The following is a 20,113-nucleotide window of genomic DNA, read 5'->3' as shown; positions in this document are numbered from 1 at the left end:
TCAAGCGCAGATTGGGGAAGCTCACGATTCAGAACATACTCTGAGCTTAGCACTGTACTTTTTTAAAAATCTCTGAGTCCATCCTTGTGCTTGCTTATTTAATTATATAGTTGCTTTCAAGCTTTCTAGGTCTCTAGCATTTGGTGCCTAAGTGAACGTATAATTGTCTCCAGATTGACATGTGGCTCATCCAGCTCATGTTTTCCCCTTACGAGATGAATCCTATCAGATTGTCCCTTTGCAGTGAGTGTGCTGGCTGGCTGAACAAAGCCAGGCAGATGTGCAGAAAGCACTAACGTATTTTGCCATGCAGAAAGAAGCCAATAGATCAAGAGCATTTGAAGGCTGTAGCCATGGTGAGGGCTTTATATCCTATGTGGCACATTTCAGACTATGACTTAAGCGATGTAGTAGTAGAACCCTTCGCTTAGGAGGATATGCCAGTGCCTGTATGTTTTCACCCTAGTTTTTGGAAAGCTGAGAGCTCTTTGCCATATATTCTTTAACAGTTCTAGATGGAATAAGCAGGAGATGGAGAGAAAGCTGGGAAAGGGAGGGGAATGTGGATAAGGCTTTCATAAGCTCTCATACCTGTTTTTTCAGAACAGAGTTAATGTTTAGGAGCTGTAAGTCTTTGCCAAAGCCAAGAAGACTAAGGCTGTTAAATTGAAACCCTGTCAAGAGAGCAACTTGTAATAGGTGTTTGGCAATTTCCCCCTTTATTTACATTTTAAAAAACTTGTTTGGAAACCCTATTAAACCTTGTATACATCTTAACAAACACACATTGGAATGAAAACAAAAACAAATATTCTAATCCTATCTGCAACAGTTCAGGTAGCCACCCGACATCCCTGCAAAAAACCCCTCCATCACTTTGTCAATACTTTTGTGAATTGACTCTTAATGCACACACAAAGTTCATCAACATCCTGACAACTGTGACATTGGTGCAGTCATCATCATGCAGGTTATAATGGTGGTTGTGACACAGAAGGCTTCGTGTTGGCACCCATCGTGGACCAGAACCTGTGGAAACACAAGCATACCCTCTGCCCGGTGTTATTAGAGGGAAAGGTCCTTCCCTCTGAGTTGTTTGTAGATGTTTTTTTATCATCACTAAAGCTTTATTATTAATTTCAAGATGGGTTTGTGACTTAAAATGACACTGTATAGGAGGCCCATCTTCCATCCATCAGTAAACGGTGTTAGGCATTAGTTATGGGAGTAATAGCCACTGGTGAGGTAGCCAACAGTGAAAGTGAGTTTAAAGATTGTGTTATTTTGTGTCTTGGAAAATGAATGCTTATCTGTCCTGGATAACCAGCCAACGCACACTGAAAAACAAGACTGGCGAGTTAAAAAGGTCAATTGTTTTATATCAAGGGGCAAATAAATCTTATCTGGTTCTGTACCGTGTGAAGCCAACAAACACTCCCTCCCCTTCTGAATGACCATGGCTATCATTTCTGTAGTCATGGTAACTGTCTTTCCAAAATTATGGGGTAGAAAAATCCATTCTAAAACAATTAACAAATTTGTATCCTGTGGGAGAGTGAGGAATGCCCATGACAGGTTTTTCTCCCCACTGCTTTAAGAAACATTGGTGGTTTATGTGCTATGAAACCTGGGCCTTCATGTGGTTTGATACTTTTTGGAACTCCCAATTAATAATGTGGCCATTCCATGAGCCAAAGGCTCGCTCTTTCTGCTGAGGGGCCCAGCCCAACCTGGCGCTACCGGCGGCGCCAGCACTCAGGCGGCAGCAGCTCCTTAAGGCGGCTGCTCTGGGGAGTGAGTGACTGCTTGTCGCAGTGTCCCTCAGGGTTTCCCACCAAAGGCAACAGCCAGCCCAGTCTGTCAAATTTGGATGGACATCGATTTGCCCAATGCCGCCCTTTGTGGCAGTGTGGGCAAACACCCAGCCCTCCACCTTGATCTGCATTTGTCTTGGGGCAGTTGTTTCAGAAACGCCCACACTGAGCACAGGAATAACATGGCTGCGCTCGGACTGCCGCTGCCGCCAGCGCCTCGGCAAGCAGAGACAACTCCTGCTGCCTAGAAGCTATACCCATACACGCCCTGATCATGGCATCAACACTGGGGTTTTTCAAGGGCCGCAAAACCTCCTGCCAGTCTGAACTAGCATTTTCAATTCCGAGTTGATCCAATATATAATCCTGAGCAGTCTCATTCTCAATTTGCTTCTATAAAGCATCATTAAATCTATCCAAAAATTTTATAAATGGCTCCCCCGGTTCCTGCTTTATACGAACCAAACATTGTCTTTGTCCTCCAGCTTCTAAAACGCTTTTAGGAGGTCGGAGTGCAAGTTGCTTGACCTGCTGCAAGCCTTCGGGAGGGATTCTGTCCTGAGCTGCAGTTGTGCTATAATCACCTTCTCCCAGCAACAAATTTACATCAACAACCCACAGAGGGTGATGCTGACCCACCACCTGATTTTCTGCAGCCTGAGACCTAGCAAGCTCGCACTTTTGATTCCCACATAGTGTAACGCATATCAGTCATAATAAGCTGAAACACGGTGTTAAAATCATGTGGGGTAAAACCAGAACTATCACACAGAGACTGTATCAAATGGGTAGTATATGGAGCGCCAAGTCCATGATCAGTTCCCATACGCCTGAGGTCTTTTATAAGGTTGTAAGAAAGACCCTCCCATTGTGGTTCTTGTTCAGGACTATGTATTACTGGGAAGGCACCCAAAAGGTCCACATCCCCCACCGCCTTCGCTTCCTTCCTTACAGCTGCCCATCTATCGTACAAGTCTGGGGAGTACAAGTCAGGCTCCTTTTCAAGGAATTTGATGATCAGAATTATCAGGAGGTTTTACAGTTCAGTACGTGGAAGAGGGTGGCAGTAGTGGGGGGGCTGACGGCAGTGTGGACTTCTTTTGCCCCTCACCCACCCAAGAATCAACATGCGCCTTTAAGGTCTTGAAAATTACCTGTCAAGAGGATAATAAACCAGCTGACATTTTAGTGGCACAGTCCTGAAGTCTGAACCCAACTGTATCCCAGATTTCTGGATGATAAATATTAAGGATCACTTTTAAATATCCAAAGAAAAATTCGTTGTAACTCTTCCTCCCCATGGCTCTCAGTTGCTTACCTTTCTCCTGCGAAAGGCAATTGAGTGTGCCAGTAACGCTTCCTTTCAGCGTTCTTCCCTGAGTTCAGCTGAGCTATGCCACTGGATCGACAGCGAGTCATTTCCATGCTGCCACTTGGGCGCCATTTGTGGCGTATTGAAAGGCACAGACTCCGATTGTGGTGGATTGAAAACAAATTTCATAATAACTGAGCAAACTGTCATTAATACAAAAACCACAACATTCCTATACAAAAGGTTGTCCCACCTTGGGGGTCTCCTGCTGTTCAGGCCTCTTTCTGTCTATACCTTCCTTACCATGACAAAGCACGCCGTGCCACCTCCCTGCTAAAGGAGGCACAAATTCACATCTCTAAACGACCCTCTTTCTTGCTTTTTCTCTTGCTTTTGCAGCTTGTCTCCAACAAGCATAACTGTTTCTTTTCCAGGGCTGCTTTTCCACTTCCCACAGGTGATGATAAGTGTTTAACCCCTCAGGAGGTACAGGTAACCAGGAGAAAGGAATATTAGTCTTTGCTGAGAGCGCTGTGGATTTTTGCATGGAGATACAAGCTCATTTTCACTTTTTATCAAAGCCAAACTAGCTCCTGGAGACTTGGAGATGTAAATCCTGTCCATTCAGTTGGATTATAGTTTGTGACTGTTCCATTGTCGTATAGCTCACAGTCTTTACATCTGCGGGGCTTTAGTGGCTAATAAATTTGGAATTTCTGTGGCAAATCTTGTTCAGCTCTAGAATAAAAGAACGAAAGAGAAAGCTGCCTCTGCAGATGTCTCATAGTTTACATGTTACGAGGAATATTTTACAGGCTACATTTTCTTTCAATATCTGAACTCTTTGGGAAGAGATCCAACACCTGCTAATGCTCATCTATCTTCATTGTGTTGAGAGTTGTCTGACCCCTTCAGGGAATTGACTGAGACTGTTGGATGTTTGATAGAAAATGCTGTTCACCTGTTACAGCTGCTGCCACAGGACCCTTGAAACCTTTGTGGGTTGGCCTATGGTAGTGCTTATTCTCTGGATTAAGTCAAAGGTTTATGAAAAACAGGTTAGTTCTTGATGTCTTTTTCTTTCCTCCCAGGTATGATCGTTCTGTATCTGATAACAAAGCACTGATGATAGTCTCAGAAGAACCACTGTTATATATTTCACCACCACCACCCCCATGTCAGCCCCTGATCAACCGGACAGAGTCGCTGAGGTGAGCAACCGACCTCTGTGCATTTAAGGTTTTACTGGAAGCTTAGGTATGAGTTGTGTGTTGGGTGGGTGCTACTGGGCAGATAGCTGTGAATGATGTTATTGTTCATTCTTAGTGTTCATATAGTATGTGACCAGCACCCCTCCAAGTGTCTGCACTGTCCACAGAGACCGGAAACCAGCTTAGATACTTATAATCTTCTGATGTTTGCAGTAGCAATTTTCACTCCATTTTCACACTGGTCATTTAGCAATAACCAAATAACAATTTTCTAATGGCCTGGAGGCTTTTCATAACTTGAAAGAGAAATCACTTCATGTATAGAGATGTTCATGATATGGAAATCAGGTCTAGCTAAAAGCCTGTTCCATCCAAAATACATAAAAAATGGACTCCTAATCTCCAGTTCTGATACAAGAACCTGGTATTGCAGATGTGCTTTGTTCACTGCTGGAAAACACCTATGCACACTTAGAAAACACTTAGCTATGTTTTTTCCAAAGATAGGAGTGTGTCACTAACCTTATCTGCATTCTGCTTTGTCCATTCTTTCTTTCAAATTTATTTGCTGTATTTTAGCCTTCTTAACCAATATTTTATCTTGAGCTGATCAACTTTTCATATTAAATTTCAGTAGTCCTGCCAGTAATTTCAGAATCACTGTTCACTGGGGAAAACAAAGTACTGAATCTGTTTCATGTTGAAATATTACTTATTCTGGTATTAAGAAGTTATCATAAGGTAAAAGGGTATTAATCAGCAGTGGTTTTGTAGTGGCTAATTAACCTGCTTTCTAAAATATAAAAAATTCTACCACTCTTCTTTGGAACATCTGTTAATGCTGGGGGTTCTTCTAGGCTGAACCATGAACTTCGAGGATGGGTTCATAGACACGAAGTGGAACGAACAAGATCTAGAAGGCTGTCAAACAACCAACAGCAGAAAGCCCGGGTTATGCAGGTAGGCAGGCTTATACTTGTGAGTCAATAGCATGACAAGATAATTTCAGACACCATAACAAAGTATGCTCTCTTACTTGTCTGTGCTTGTCATTATAGACAAAAGTAGCAACGGTGCCTGTAATTAGGGTGCCCAACACTTCCCATTTGAAATTGCTGGGTTTGGTTGATTATTACGTTGTCAAAGTAGTTCTTCCATTCCTGCTCTTGGAGTCAGGCTAGGAGTTTTCACGTTTCTTAGCAGTCATCAAAGTATGTTCAGCGTTTTCTAAAATGAAATCAATATAGTTATCCTTTTGGTGGCTTCTCTGTAAGGCTGTGTAAGGATAAGGAAGAGCAGTTGGTTAATGGAGAGGAATATAACCTACAGCACATTCATCTGACTCACTATTAAGGGGCACAGCTGAGTGCTTTTGTTGAAATGTTTTTATTTCATTTTCTCAGGTTTTTTTAGTCTCAACAAAAGCATATCTAGCAGAGTTATGAGATTTGTGCTCATATTTCTCAGTTTTAAAAATCCTTTTCATCAATGTGGCATACTGGTAATTGAGAATGAGATTAGGGCCATGATTTTTCAGTGTTTCATTTGATTGTGAGCTAGTAGCAGCTACGAAAGAATTGGATTTAACAATGTGGGAAATGCTGTGCTTGTCTAGAGAAAAAGTATTGAATATTGAACTTCAGATTCTTCTCAGTGGTGTCCAGAGGAGAATGGTGAAACATTTAAGTAGGGCAAGTTTGGGTGCCTCTAGTGTTTCAAACACCAGAAGTGTGTGGGCAGTATATTTTGGCAGAGGTACAAAGTGGATGTGACCTCAGAAGAATTCTGCAAGTCTGACATCAGCGATAGCAACTTTTGCAGTTGGGTGACACAGAATGTGCAGCTGCAAGGGTGCCAGCCTCCCTTTCTTGTCTCTGAATGTGTGACTTCAGATGTGGCTGTATTAAACAGCTGTCTGTGGTCCCAGCTCAATCGCTGGCCATTTCAGTTACTCGTGGTTCACCAGTGGAAAAACTCACGTTTATTGTGCACTGGGTAACCTCTGCACCCCGTTATATATTCAATCTCTGCACCCCATTATATATTCACTTCACAGATGTGCATTGTATTTCATGTAGTGTCCAACAAAGAAAATGCTTATTGTTTTCTCTCTGTGTCATCTTTTTATTTCCCCCCTTTTTCAGAGCTCCCTCAGCGAGAAGGCAGATTCCCAGCTAATGGCAATGCCCTACACAGACACCAGGCTCAGGTAAAGCAGAACAACTCTTTTGATGCTGCTTTCTACTTAATTACCTACTTTTCCACCAACAGATGGTAAAAAATGCCAGTTTGCATCTTGTCAGGATTTTTAAGCCAGGTGCTAGCTGCATTTATTGGTCTACTTTCTGTCCCTTAGCAAGTTAAACTACGTGTAAAGGAACCCCCATATCACAGCTTCGCTCTTCTGGGTCCTTTCTACCAATAAATCTTAAGAAAATATTTACTTCACTCTGCAGAATTCTTTTCTAAACAGATTTGAGTATTTGGGGGGCAGGGGGAGGAGGGGAATTGTCTTAGGACTATCTCTGGGAGCATCATTAGTTTATCAGAAGGTGACAGGAAGAACTGGAGGGAAAAGCTGAAAGAAACAAAACTTTCTCCTGAATTGTCTGTGACACTGTTTAAAAGGTTGTCTGCTTTGAAGTGACAAAGAGGAGTATAAAAACCAAATGGAGTATAAAGGGGACTTTTTGTTGAGAAGAACACCTGAAATATTGACCTTGAAAGCTGAACAGCTGTGGCCCTTTCCGTTTGCGTTGCTGCTTTTAGAGCAGGATTGGCCTGGGAGAGAATAGCAAGCTGCAGGCAAATGTTAGGGAATCCAGGCTCTCAGGGTTTGTTATGGCTTAAATTAGAAGGAAAAAAAGAAAAAGATTTTTTAGTTCTACAGGCAGGTGAAGGACTGGATGAACAAGCCTCGTGGCGTAAGGCAGTTTAGCATACATGCTTGCATTACTCTTTAAAAAAATTATCTGGATTATTAGGAACAGTCTTGCAACATCATGCAGCTCTGCATGGAATAATCTGCTGTGCTTAGAAGGAAGTGAGATTTATTTTTTTTTCAGATGAATGATGTTTAAATGAACAGGACCAGTGACTCATGGCAGCTGCACACTGTGACTGTCCTGGAACTGCTAAGAACATAGAACAGGCTTCCAGTTTTTCCCAGAGCCACCAGCTATTAAATGCTCCATGAAATCATAGAATCACAGGGTAGTTTAGGTTGTAAAGGACCTCTGGAGATCTCTAGTCCAACCTCCTACTCAAAGTAGGTTTAACTTCAGGTTTATTGCATGTCTCTGTTAGAAGAGACTGATTCCATCTCTGTTGCAATCTTCATTAGGAAGCTGAGAATTGCAATTAGAGCTCCCTCAGCCTCCTCTTCTCTGGATTGAACAAGCCCAGCTCCCTCTGTCTCTTCTCGCAGGTCCTGCACTCCAGGTCCTGACCATAATGCAGCTCAGCATGCAGTTGCTCTCTAGATGCCTTGCTGGATCACATTCAGCTTGCCTGCTAGCACCCCACATCCCCTCTTGTGCCTCATGGATGGGGCAGACAGGAAAGGTGCTGTTTGTGCCATTTTGTCCTTGATGTTACCCCTCTGTGCCTCCTGCCAAGGCATTTGATTTTAAATAGCAGTGCTGGAAATTCAGTGACCTTTACCTTCCAGAAGACCCTTCGTGACCTGAATCCTGCTAAGAACATAGAACAGGCTTCCAGTTTTTCCCAGAGCCATCAGCTATTAAATGCTCCATGAAATCATAGAATCACAGGGTAGTTTAGGTTGTAAAGGACCTCTTGAGATCTTTAGTCATAACAGGAGGACACTAGCAGAATCTAGGTTTATCTTTGTAGCACTGATGATGCCAATATTGTCGTGTTGGTCCTTGCATCAAAAGAAAATTGATTAGTTGAAAAGTATGGCAGTAAAGTTTAAAGCAGAGGAGGAAGGTGACGATGAAGACGATTTCTAAGACAACCATTAAAAGCCCTCAGCTCTCTATAATCTCTTTAGCTTTCTTTGGAGGAGTTTTTCTCCAGGTATGTTTTTAGGGCTCTGGACTGGGTGATTCGTGGGAGTGCCCTTTGAACTTCTCAAACAAAAAGACTCATTTATCTCCCAACAAATGGTCAGGCTCAGCACCAGTGTTTTGGAGACATAATTTATTAGGATGCTTTCTTGCAATATAGTGAGGTATTACTAAAACAACTGGTAGCTTTGCACTTCTTTTAGGATCTTAAGTTCCTTCCTTCCTTTCATAGAGTGATCCATTGTGGTTGCTCTTAGATGCTCAAAGGTGTCATTTGTAATACCTGTAATCTACAGGTATCACTTGGAGCTTGGGACTAGTGTTAGACTTGGTCCACAAAGCAGGAAGACGTTGTAAAGGCCCAGTGATTTCCAAGTGCTTTGGAACAGTTTTCTGCCATGGCTGGATTTAGAGTTATAAAAGGCTGTTTTTCAGGTCTAGCTGTGTCTTCTGGAGTGTGGGCGAGCAAACGGATCTGTGGGGCCCGTTTCACTTTTCAAGATGTGTTTTACTGAGCCCTGCGTGGGCGTGATGCCTTTTATCGCAGCACAACTTCAATGCTGCATCTCAGGGGTGGTTTGGGGGGCCTATGTGTTTTCATGAATGAGTAATGGAGCTCAAATTAGCTCCAGTCTTTATTTCCTGTGTGTGAAGGATGTGTTCTGATCCCTCACTTGCATAGTTCTGCTGAAGAGGATACATAGGGTAGAGCTGCCTGCTCTTCATCCCCCAGGACTTACACCCCCAATCCTGTTAAGGGCAACTGGCTTGGCCCTGCCATCCTTTCATTTCAACAGGACTAATTAGCAGTAGAAGAGGAGGTAACGATGGTCTACCCTTACTGCTGCTCAAGAAAATCACTTGTTGATAGATCTGCCCCTTGGTTTGGGTGCATAGTTATGTGTATTTTAGAAACATAGCAAAATATTCTAAATTAGCCACCACAGCTTAAAATCTGGGTTGGCAGAAGGTAGCTGGGGTGGGGATAGCCTGATCGGTGCCTTTGCCATGAGTAGTGCAAACAGACTGTGCTATTAAAGCGGGAAGGAATTAAAATGACTGGGTGAAGGTCCAGCTAATGGTTTGTGTAAGTACAGCTTTCCAGTTTGATTAAATATGTTATTTTTGAATGGGATTGGGGCAGCATACATGATAGCAGTATGTGCTAGGAATTTCTCACCTTTCCAAGACAAACAGTGGATAAGTACCGTGATTCTAAGGCTTGCCAATGTTTTCGCTTAGAATACTTTAGAGTGTCTTTTCCTCGTGTCTGATATATGTAAGATGAGAATGGTGAAAAAGATAAGACAGGATTATGGGAGTTTCTTGGGTTTGCTCCACTGCCCAAATTTAAAATCAAGATCAGATCTTTGAGTTGACCAGGATGCAACAAAAAAACCTGAAAGTGGGGGGGGAAGAGCAAAAATGGGGTTGTCACTTGACAGTAAATGAGAAGCTCAGTTTATGCCTAACTTTGCACTTCTTTCATAAGTGGTTTGGATCCTTAGCAGTAAAAAAACCTATAAAACATTAAAAATTGTGAAATGTTTTAATTTCAGAGTGACATTTCATTCTAAAACTTGCTAAGGTCTGTTTTCAGAAGTCATGATAGTTTTTCCGACACTTCAGGTTGGCTTAAAACATTTTTTTTCTGTTGAGCTGGCAAGTAGGCTTTTGCCAACCTCAAAATCACAAATAAAATCATGCCTGAAAGTCTCCTGCAGCATGACGTTTAAAGCACCTTGAACTTTCCAAAATACCCATCAGTTCCACTGTCTTCATCTGTATTTAATGTTCCTTGTGCTTCTCTCAGTGGGTGAAGAGCTGCTGTTCTTTGCAAAAGCAGGTCTTTAAAGTCACTGTGTCACTGAAGTTAACTTTCTTGTCTAAAATAATTGCCTTGTCCCCTTTTTTATTTCAGCAGGAACTCAGGGAATGAGCTGCAAGTGTATTACGCCTCTCCAAGGAGCTATCAAGATTTTTTGGAAGCTATTCGCAGAAGGGAAGATACATTCTATGTGGTGTCATTTCGCAGAGTAAGTGTAATAGTTACTCAATGCTGGCCTTTTATGTGCATCATAAGACTGTTTTTAACACTGAGTGTCATTCCTTGTAATACAAAAGATGACCTAGCCAAGGTTAAAGCTAAATTTACTTCTTCAGAAGTGATGCTTCTGGATGTCCTTTATGGTAACAGGGCCAGATGATGCTCTTTGCAAAATGTGCCCATCACAGAACCCCAGAATAGCTTCAGTTGGAAGGGACCCCAAAGCTCATCTAGTCCTGTCCTCCTGCCATGAGCAGGCTAGTCCACTAGTCCAGGCTGCCCAAAACCTCATCCAGCCTGGCCATCGACACTGCCAGGGATCCAGGGGCAGCCACAGTTTCTCTGGGCACCCTTTGTCAGGGCCTCCCCACTCTCACAGGGAAGAATTTCTTCCTCTTATCTAGTTTCAATCTTCCCTCCTTCAGTTAAAGCCATTCCCCCTTGTCCTGTCACTCTGGACCCTTGTAAACAGTCCATCTCCAGCTTTCCTGGAGCCCCTTTTGGTACCAGAAGGCTGCTATAAGCTCTCCCCAGAGCCTTCCCTTCTCCAGGCTGAACAAGCCCAGCTCTCTCAGCCCGTCTCCATAGGAGAAGTACTCCAGCCCTCTGACCATCTTCATGGCCTCCTCTTTGCAGAAAACATTGTAGTGGCAGGGCAAGACAGCAGAAGGTTGCGTGTACCCTGTGGTTAAACACATGTGGCAGTGGTCCAGTAATTGAAATAGTTAGCTGGGTGTTTATGTAATAGGTGTACAGACCCTTTGTGCTTCTGGGTATCGGCGCACCCTGTGCACAAATGATTTCTGCCATCTTAACATAGGAATTCTGTCTTCCCCTAAAGCATTTGCAGTTTCGTGTGTCACACACTGCAGCTGTACAGGGCTGTGTGCAGTGGCACAGTTTTTCTGCTGTTTTGTGACTTGTAAGTCAAGACAGATGAGCAGTTCTCCTGTCGGTGCTGGGATACAGCACAGGCTTGTGCTACAGCTTTGTCAGGCACATCCTCACATCTGCAGTGCAGTTAGTGACAGCAAAAGCTGTTTTAAAATTGAGTTCCAGGTGTTTGGTGGCACTTTCTGTCCTGGAAGTCTGAGTGGTGTATAAGCCAGGACAGCTGCAGCAGTTCAAAAGCTGCTTGGGATCTGGGGATGGAAATGATCAAAGCAAACAGTGATTGGAACACCAACTGTGGGTTAGGAGAGTTTATTCTATCTCTACCCTTTTGCAGTGGTCCCAGTGAGTCTGTAGACGTCTATAATACACATTTACCCCTATCCTGAACCCCGGGTCTTGGCTTGCTGAGCCTCCTGCCTTGCTATTTGCTGTTGTGATGTTACATGAGAATTGTTATGTGCGTGCTCATGCCCAGCCATGGAACCTCCATTTGTTTCTTCATCACAGGAGTGTGGGGGACCAGTAGTTGCCCCTACAGGAACCCATCCAGCTGCAGCCAATCCTGTGCAAGAGCATGCAGACAAGCATAACTAGTTTTAGCAGTTTCCTCTCAGTTGTCGTAGTTCTACCAATTCTACCAGTCTGTAGGTGCCCTGAGTATGTAGGTGACACAACCCTGTTTGACCTGGTCCCCTGTAACCTCCTTAGCTTGTGAGATGCACGTCTGCAGAAAAGGCTCAGGCAAAACAAAAATAGCAGCGCTCTTGTTAGGATTAAGGCTTTATGCTGAGTAGAACTATGAGGTTAGTTTCCAGTCTTGGGATTACTGGGTTGTGTCACAAGGCTGGAATTTTGTTATTAAATGCTTGGCATGCTCTGCTGTTCTTTCAGCTAGCAACACAAGCGTAGCCAGCACCAGGCTCCACATATCCTGCGGATGAGCAGAGGGAGTGGAGAATTGATTGGAAAAGTTTTTCTGAAAACTCTGGGCAAAAAGCAGGACAGTGTTTGTCTCGTTCTTTGCTTGTGGCTGCTGCTCTACACCTGAGTGTGTGTACTGGGACGTGGGTTCTCTTGATGCTGCTGGGTTCACTGATGCCCAGAAAGCTGTCTGCTCTCATTTCGACTGGCACAGCACTCCTTGGAAACGGTGTGTCCGTGCCATGGATTCCCCACTGCTTGGCCCTGCTCTATTGCAGGGGGAGGTGCAGGGACCTTTTTAAACCATCCATGAAGTTTATTTGATAGCAAAGCTGTTGGTATTTCTGTTTTACAAATGAAATGTCTTCAAATAAAAGGCAGCTTTATGCATTACCTCATGTATTATTTTAACAGGGCAAACCTGATCTAGTGACAAGCTCTGCCCTGAGGCACTTTTAAATGACTTCCTGGGATGGTGTGCAGAAGGACAGACTCAGCCAGAGGGGTGCTGTCAGCAGGGCCCCAGCCAGGGGGTGCCCCTTCCCCTGTGGACTGCTGACTTCATTTTCTTTGGCCCAGGGTTCCCTTTTCACTGATGATGGAGAGCTGAGAGAGGGGACTGATTTCCTCCTCAGTTTTACAATGACAGTTCCTTTGTGTTGCTCACCTTGTCAAAGTTAGAAGGCAAGGCCTGAGATGGTAGGTTTCCTTCTCCTCTCTGTTTGCCACAAAGACAGCCCCAAGCACTTGATAAGCTCTTAACAGCAATATACAAAAGAACAGGAATCATCCAGTTAAGAGTCACAGAGAGTGGATGATTCTGGTATTGGTGATGGTCCTGCTGCAAGTGGGAGGTAGGACTATGGGATGTCCAGAGATTCTTCACACAGGATGTTTCTGGGAATCTCTTTCCACATGATTTCTGCTCTGTGTATAGTGTCACATCACCCAGTGTGTCTCCTGGGTGCATGGGCTGAAATATGTTTTTTGTGTGTTTTCTGCGTGTTCCCACACTACAGGAGCTGTGCCCCGAGTTCCTTGCATTTTCTAGAAAATGGCATTTTCTAGGACTGCCCACACCTCTCATACAGTAGGACTTAGCCAGGGGTTCTGCAGGGTGCAGGAGCAAAGCTCAAATGTGCTGTCATCTTCTGATGATGCTTGGTACCTTTTAAGACTGAATTCTCATGACCTCTTCAACTTTATTTCCATTCCTTGCCATGGAAGGCCAGCATGTCTGCGTATTTACAGTTGGAGTTTGATTTATTTTTTCTTCCTTAAGGAGGAGAGAGGAAATTAAAGTAGCATTTGGATCACCTGAGTCCATGCAAGAAGCTGTGCTTTCACTCTGGGAGTCTAGAGGAATTTTCTGCTATTGCCAGGGGAATCCATAATGTCATTTTTAAACAAGAAGAAATAAGTAACTGACAGCGAGTAAAGAATTCTTTAACTGAGGGAGTGTGGTCTCCCAGCTCTGCCAGCCTTCAGCAGCCAACATCCCTCCAAGCCAGGACTCATCACCATTTATTTCTTGAGATGTTAACTTGTTAATTTTATTTTTCCTTGCTGCTTAACTTTTGTTTTCAGCAGTCATTTAGCACTGCAGAAACTGACACTTGGCAAGGTGACAAGATACGCATTCCCAGCAGTATATATCCACACCTGAGCTCTCTGCTGTCCCCAAGTGCTCCAGCATGCAGAAGCTGCATCTTTCTAGCCTGCCTCTAAGCTGGGCTGGTTTGGGTTGGTTTTGGGAGCACATTCAGAGCTGAGAGGTCTGTGCAGCAGGCACCAAGAACAGGTTGCTGCTTCTGTGGAAAGGGTAGGGCAGTCTGAGCTCTGATGAAGCACACTGGAGTGTCCAGTAGGCACTGAAGCTTCCTTTTTCCCAGCTCTGAGAGGCAGAATTGAGAGTCTGTTGCTCTGCCAGCATCTTTGACTTCTGTCCTTCAATGTATCACCTGCTCTGTCAGTAGGGATATGAACACCTGGCTGCTGCTGCTTCAGTAAGCCTGGCACTGAAACAGGTCGCTGAGAGCTCACATCTGCTTTGCCATGGAGCATTCAGACTTTGAGATTGTTTCTAGAATTACTGGAATAGCCATCTTAATTTGAAAGATAATCAAGTAAATCACTGGAGAACACGAATCTGTTCTGATTTACTTTGGCCTGTAAATGTTGCTCCCACTCTTGTGTGGTTAGGCTCAGAGCCCCCACAACTTGCAGGGATTAAGAAGTAGATGTCCCCATGCTGGAATATTCTGACCATGACCCTTTAATGACATCTTTGCGGGTTTATTAAGGACAGTGACATTTTTTTGTGGGTAAGAATGTAATTACTGTTCTTAAGAAAAATGTAGTTTAAAGTTTGATTCACTTGGGAATCTTAGAAGGCCACTAGCTTTCCTTCTTGCCACTTCCTCTGTTTCTTTCAAAGCGCAAATCTCTCCTGGTATCAAAGTTTGCCACTTACATTTAATGCAGCACACATGCAATATCTTGGAGTAAAAAAAAGAAGATATTAAAAGGTGATTCTGGTTATTATTTGTTAGAGCAAGAGTGGTGCAGGCCCTGTGGAAATCAATGATAAATCTTCACCAACTTCTATAGGGCCAGAATTTCTGCTTCAGTGCCATGGCACTGAATTTCCCTGAAAACATTTCCCTGAAGCTCTATGGTTTATTATGGATGTGAATTTCTGGTCCTGCAAGCCAACATCTGCAATGAGCATTTAAGGATTTCTCAAGTTCTGCAAAAAAGAAAAATATTTCACTGCAATGATTAACCCAGATTTAATTCAGAACTTTTGTTCTTTCTTTAGGAGTAAAAATACCCAGGTCGTGTTTTGCTTTTGTTGGTAATAAGCCTGTGTTGTGTTAATTGCATTTGGGATGATATATTGCTTTCAGGCAGCAAAAGCCTTTAGTGCCTGGCTTTGGTGTTCCCTGGTGGCAGTAGTCTGCTGTGCTGCACAGAGTGTGCTGGCAATAGTTTCTTCAGCAAGGCAGGTTCCAGTTCACTGCACTCTCGATGCCACCTGCATCCTGCAGGCAAAGCTGCATCCTAAGAAGCCTGCTTCAGATGATGTTTTCATAGCCAGAAATTCATCCCTAACGTACACTTTCCTTGTCTTTTGTTACACTTGACAATGGGTGGTTTTTACTGAACATGAAATTTTCTGCTGTTGACTTTGCTTGTGGGTTTCTGTGGGTTGGGATGTATAATCTGGTCTTTATTTCACATGAAATGCAACGATTAGACTCACATATCCCACTGCTCCTAAAGACACAGTAGCTAATTTATATGTTTGAATCCTGTGGCTTGCAACTGCTGCAAGTTACATGCAGATTTTTTGAAAGATTTTACAAAATCCCCTTTCTCCTTGGGGAACTTGACCTCAGCTGTTGAGAGGAAAAAAAAAAAAGCTTTATCCCAGGATCCTAGGATTTTAAAATCCTGTCCTGTATTGCAGACAGGTGCTGAGAATAATATGTGCTGAGAATAATGTATGCTGAAAGTAAGGTAAGGGCATGGTAGCCATGATGAAGTTCCCTATCCTTTCCAAAGCAGAGGTCACCCTTCAGCCTGTCTTCTCTGTGAGGTCAACCTTTGCCTGCCTGGGAGAACGTGAGTAAGCAAACAGCATGTGCAGTGGTGCTTCAGCGTGCCCTGAACCCAACAAGCCAGCCTCTGACAAACTATGGCTGCATTGGACTTTCCAATTTGAAAATCCATTATGAAAATCTCCTGCTTCCATCTGAGCATCACTAGAGGAAGTTAAGTCTGGTCTGCTGTGTTCCTTGTTACAGGTTGCCTCTTTTCTGGCTGAACTGTGGATCTTCTCCTCCCAAAGCCCTGGTGTCCCTATGAAAACAATGAAACAACTTTCTTTTTGGTCTCTTTCGACCTATCATGCTTCCTGGTGTGGAATATTTCTGGTTGTTGGGAAGCAGGGAGCTGAGTGGCAAAAGGAATGGGAGGTCATGGGGAGAAGGGTTCTCTGTGGGCTTCTGGATACTCAGCTGGGGAAGATGTTGCTTTTGGTAGCATCTTAGAGCTGTTCTTGCTTAGTCTAAAAACCTCCAGAGATAAATTTAATAATCAAAAATTAAGTCTAGAAATGTGTGGTATGAACAACACAGCTCCATGTTTAAGTGTTAGGAAGCTCAAAGGAAGGGATTTTTTTTAGGTTTGCAGCTAAAGGCCATCGGTTCTTTAAAAGCCATCTCTATCAATGCTTTATAGTGTTTTCCAGCAAAGCTTCCAATTGCTTTGTTATTTCTCACTTCAACCCCTGAAAGTTTGCTTCCCATGTGAGAACATACTTTGAAGAGTAAAGCAGCAGAGGGGACATGTGTGCTGTGGGGCAGCATCCAGGCAGGCAGGCTGAGTGTGTGCTGGGGGGCAGCATCCAGGCAGGCAGGCTGAGTGTGTGCTGGGGGGCAGCATCCAGGCAGGCAGGCTGAGTGTGTGCTGGGGGGCAGCATCCAGGCAGGCAGGCTGAGTGTGTGCTGGGGGGCAGCATCCAGGCAGGCAGGCTGAGTGTGTGCTGGGGGGCAGCATCCAGGCAGGCAGGCTGAGCGCAGAGGGAAGGGAAGGAGCCGGGCAGGGAGACACCTTGGATGTGCAGTGAGTGGGAGCCAGAGGGGAGCAGCCAGCGAGTGCCGGCTGCAGCGTAGCCTGTCCCGGGCAGCAGCTGTTTGGCTCAGCCAGATGCAAACAGCGGTTAGGAGAGAGAAACAAGAACGCAAACTGCGTTTCTGAGAAGGGAGGTAAAGCCTGTCGCATGGAGTGGGGTTTTGTTTCCTTTGGAAATGTCTTTACTCTGTTCCTAGCTCTCCAAGACAGTTTGGAAGCAAAGTCTTAGTCTCTCTGATTTTTATCTCCTTGGGTCCCTTTGAAACCCCGCTGCCCTCCAAATAACATTGAGAGTGAATGTGGTGTTGAGGACAGATGTATAAGCAGAGGCAGAAAAGTCACTCAAATATGTCTGGCATGGAGCAAAAGATACTCTTGAGTTTTGTGTGTGTAGTCTTGATTCGTATGGTTGCTGGAACTTCATGAATCATATTAATGCCGTCACTGAACTTAGTTCAGCCTTATATGTCCCAGACCTAACTAATACTTTGTTATTTTTAAACTAGTATTTGGAAGGACAACATACACTGTAGATAATTACAGTGAAAATAAAACATGCTGCAAAAAACTGTCTCCAAAACCCAAACTGGTTGCAGACAGACGTGACCAGTAAGGATATACATGTATTTAAAATGTGCTACATGCTTGACAGACAAAGAGTTGTGGGCAAGAAGTAGAGGAATATTGTTGGGTTTGGAAGGCCTCTGTAAAAGACCCACTGCTTATGAAATCAATGTGGACATAGGCTGGAGAAATATAATTGGGAAGTGTGGGAGGAAGATGTGATTATAAAGTGGGGATTGTCTCAGAAAAGGAAGTGACAGCAGTATTTCACTTATTAAGAATAGACAGCAGACAATTGCTGACAACAAAGCATGAACACAAGTTTGTCCACAAACAAGTAATGTGCATTCAATTAGAGCAGGCAGTGGAAATGCAGCTCTGAAGCGGTTCCTTGCCTTCAGGAAATAGCCCAAGTTTAATAATGCATTAATAATACTTTAATAATGCCAGAAAATAATGTGTTTTTCTTTAGTGATAGCATGGTATTCATTGAAGAAAATTTGGCTCAGATTCTTCTGACCAGTTCCCAGACAGGAATGATGGGCTCTTGCTTATGATCTGTAGCAGTATTTAATTATGGAATCGATGCTGACCGAGCCCAAACTGTATAAAAGACTCAAAGGATACCTTCAACTCTGGAGCTGCAGGAGCCAGTAAGGCATTATGTTGTGTTTGGTAGAAATGAGCTGCTGCATAAGAAAACTACCTTTGTAGTACTTCATTTGCCTTGGATGACAGTATAGGCAGAGAGCACTTTGAAATACCTGTGCTTATTCCCTTAGCTGGGCTTCACATTTCCAGGGCTCAGGCTACTGAATTTTTCAGTATTTCGTGTCTGACAGTCCTAGGCAGTCTTCAGAGAAGTAAAATGCCCAGTGCTGAGAGATTCTTGATTTCATTAAGTAGTGTTTCTGTCCTAGGAATAGAATAAAAACAGAACAGAAATCCTACCTTCTAGCAAGTGTTAATTACTCTGGTATTACATTTGAGAGCATTAAAACCTTGGCCCACACTTTTAATGTTAATTCTGGTCAGATGAAGTTATTTGCTTCCAGTTTGAATTAATCCTTTTGCCAGATTTTGAGCTGGACAGCATACAAAGCTAATGGGATGAAGTAAGAGCCCAGGTGCTATTATGAGCGTGTACCGATTATCATCACCTCCCACTGGACCAAGCAGAACACTTGTGGCTTCCAGATTTTATTTTTAAATCATTACATGCTTAGGACAAGAAGTGTGATAAAATGAACTGTATGTTTTTATCTTTACACTGGCTTTGAAAGTTGTAACTGGCTTTACTACTCTTTGAGAGTGGGACATAAAACTTGTTTTCTACTTCTGGGACTCGTGGTTACTTGTGTCCCATCGACTAGGGTGGCTGGTGGAAAGACAAGAGTAGTAGCTGCAGAAACTCACTGGTTTCTCCTGAAGGGCTGAGACATGTTAGGAGACTCTTTGGCAGCTAAACCTCCTTTCTATGAATCTTAGAAAGCTAAAAATCCTTTCCTGGGAATGCAGTCCATTTTTACTTCTCTGTGTTTTATCAGAGTATCAGGATGGGTCTGTTGCAGTGTGTATGCTCTATCACTAAATGCTCTTGCAGAGAGTCCTATGTAGGTGTGTTCTACCTGTGTCCATAGCAACTTCTCACCACGTAATTCTTTCCATGCCAGCTCCCAGGAGGGTGGACTTTTGCTCCAGATACTTAAAGCTGAGAGATGGGTCTGAGAATGAGATCATCTCGCTTCATGAGTGCTATGGTTTGCTCCTCACCATGGGGTTGGATAAACTCCAGCTTTGCCACTGTGGTTGATGGAAACTGTCCGGCTTTGGGTCAGTGATGCAGAATTTTAACACCTTGAGCTAAGCTGAGAGATCTTTCATGCTGGAAACCACCATTCAAGAAATCCTCTTTGTTTGGATCACAAACATTAAAACGTGCCTGTGAATAGTTCTCTGGCACTAGAAAATACTCCTTGTCAGGAGAAGGCAAGGCTGTGCAGGAGAGGCACGTGCACAACCCAAACAGCGTATCCACCGTGAGTCCTAGCTAGAAATGTGTTAAATCCCGTGGGCCCTTGGAGTTTGATTAGCAAAGCTCCACTAAGCGCTGCATCACATAAGTGACTGGCATTGTTTCTTGGTTTTGAGACTCTCCAAAATAAGGCTGGAAGCACCAGCAATCTCAGAGAGAGGGCAATACCCAGTACGAGGACAGCATGCTCAGACTGAGAGCTTGCTCTGTGAGGAACTTATATGAGCTGTCCTCTCTTAAGTCCAGCCAGGCTCCTGTGTATTAAGCAATACTTTCCTCAGAGGCTCTAGAAGTGGACATTCCCAAGCTGTTCCTCATTGATGGTTCCTTCCCTGAAGCTTTGGCCGGTGTGGAGGTTCCTGGGTTGAGTCACTTGTTAGCATATGGGAGGCCCTTGTTTAATGTCCTTTCCAGGAAACCAGCGTGGAGTTCTCTTCCTTTCTAAGAACAGTCCTGAGTGCTCGGACATGGAGTCTTTCACCAGGATCAGGAACTCTGTAGGTAATCACTGAACAGAAAAAGGAACAATTTTACTGCCTCAGGTAGTCTGGGGTCAGCACCTCCAGAATGGTATCTCTCCTTGACATGGGGGAAATACACTGGATTTCTCTTTGCGTTTGCTAAACCATCTGTTTGGTATTTGCTT

At 43.8% G+C, this 20,113-nt stretch overlaps 1 protein-coding gene across 1 annotated transcript in view; it reads left to right on the top strand.

Moving 5' to 3' along the window:
* The window catches only part of ATF6 (activating transcription factor 6), a gene marked incomplete at both ends in the record, with an annotated part of 76,767 nt that overhangs the window by 22,603 nt on the left and 34,051 nt on the right, over positions 1-20,113 (top strand). The window contains 4 exons of the mRNA XM_084266207.1: positions 4,218-4,337; positions 5,195-5,297; positions 6,482-6,546; positions 10,290-10,404. Of these exons, the coding sequence (XP_084122333.1) occupies positions 4,218-4,337; positions 5,195-5,297; positions 6,482-6,546; positions 10,290-10,404 (403 nt within the window). The remainder of the gene's footprint in view (positions 1-4,217; positions 4,338-5,194; positions 5,298-6,481; positions 6,547-10,289; positions 10,405-20,113) is intronic.

This window comes from Gallinula chloropus (genome assembly GCF_964237585.1).
Source record: "Gallinula chloropus genome assembly, chromosome: 6".
Classification (NCBI taxonomy): domain Eukaryota; kingdom Metazoa; phylum Chordata; class Aves; order Gruiformes; family Rallidae; genus Gallinula; species Gallinula chloropus.
Note: the sequence above shows the minus strand (reverse complement) of the source record. Positions and strands in the feature narration are given on the sequence as shown.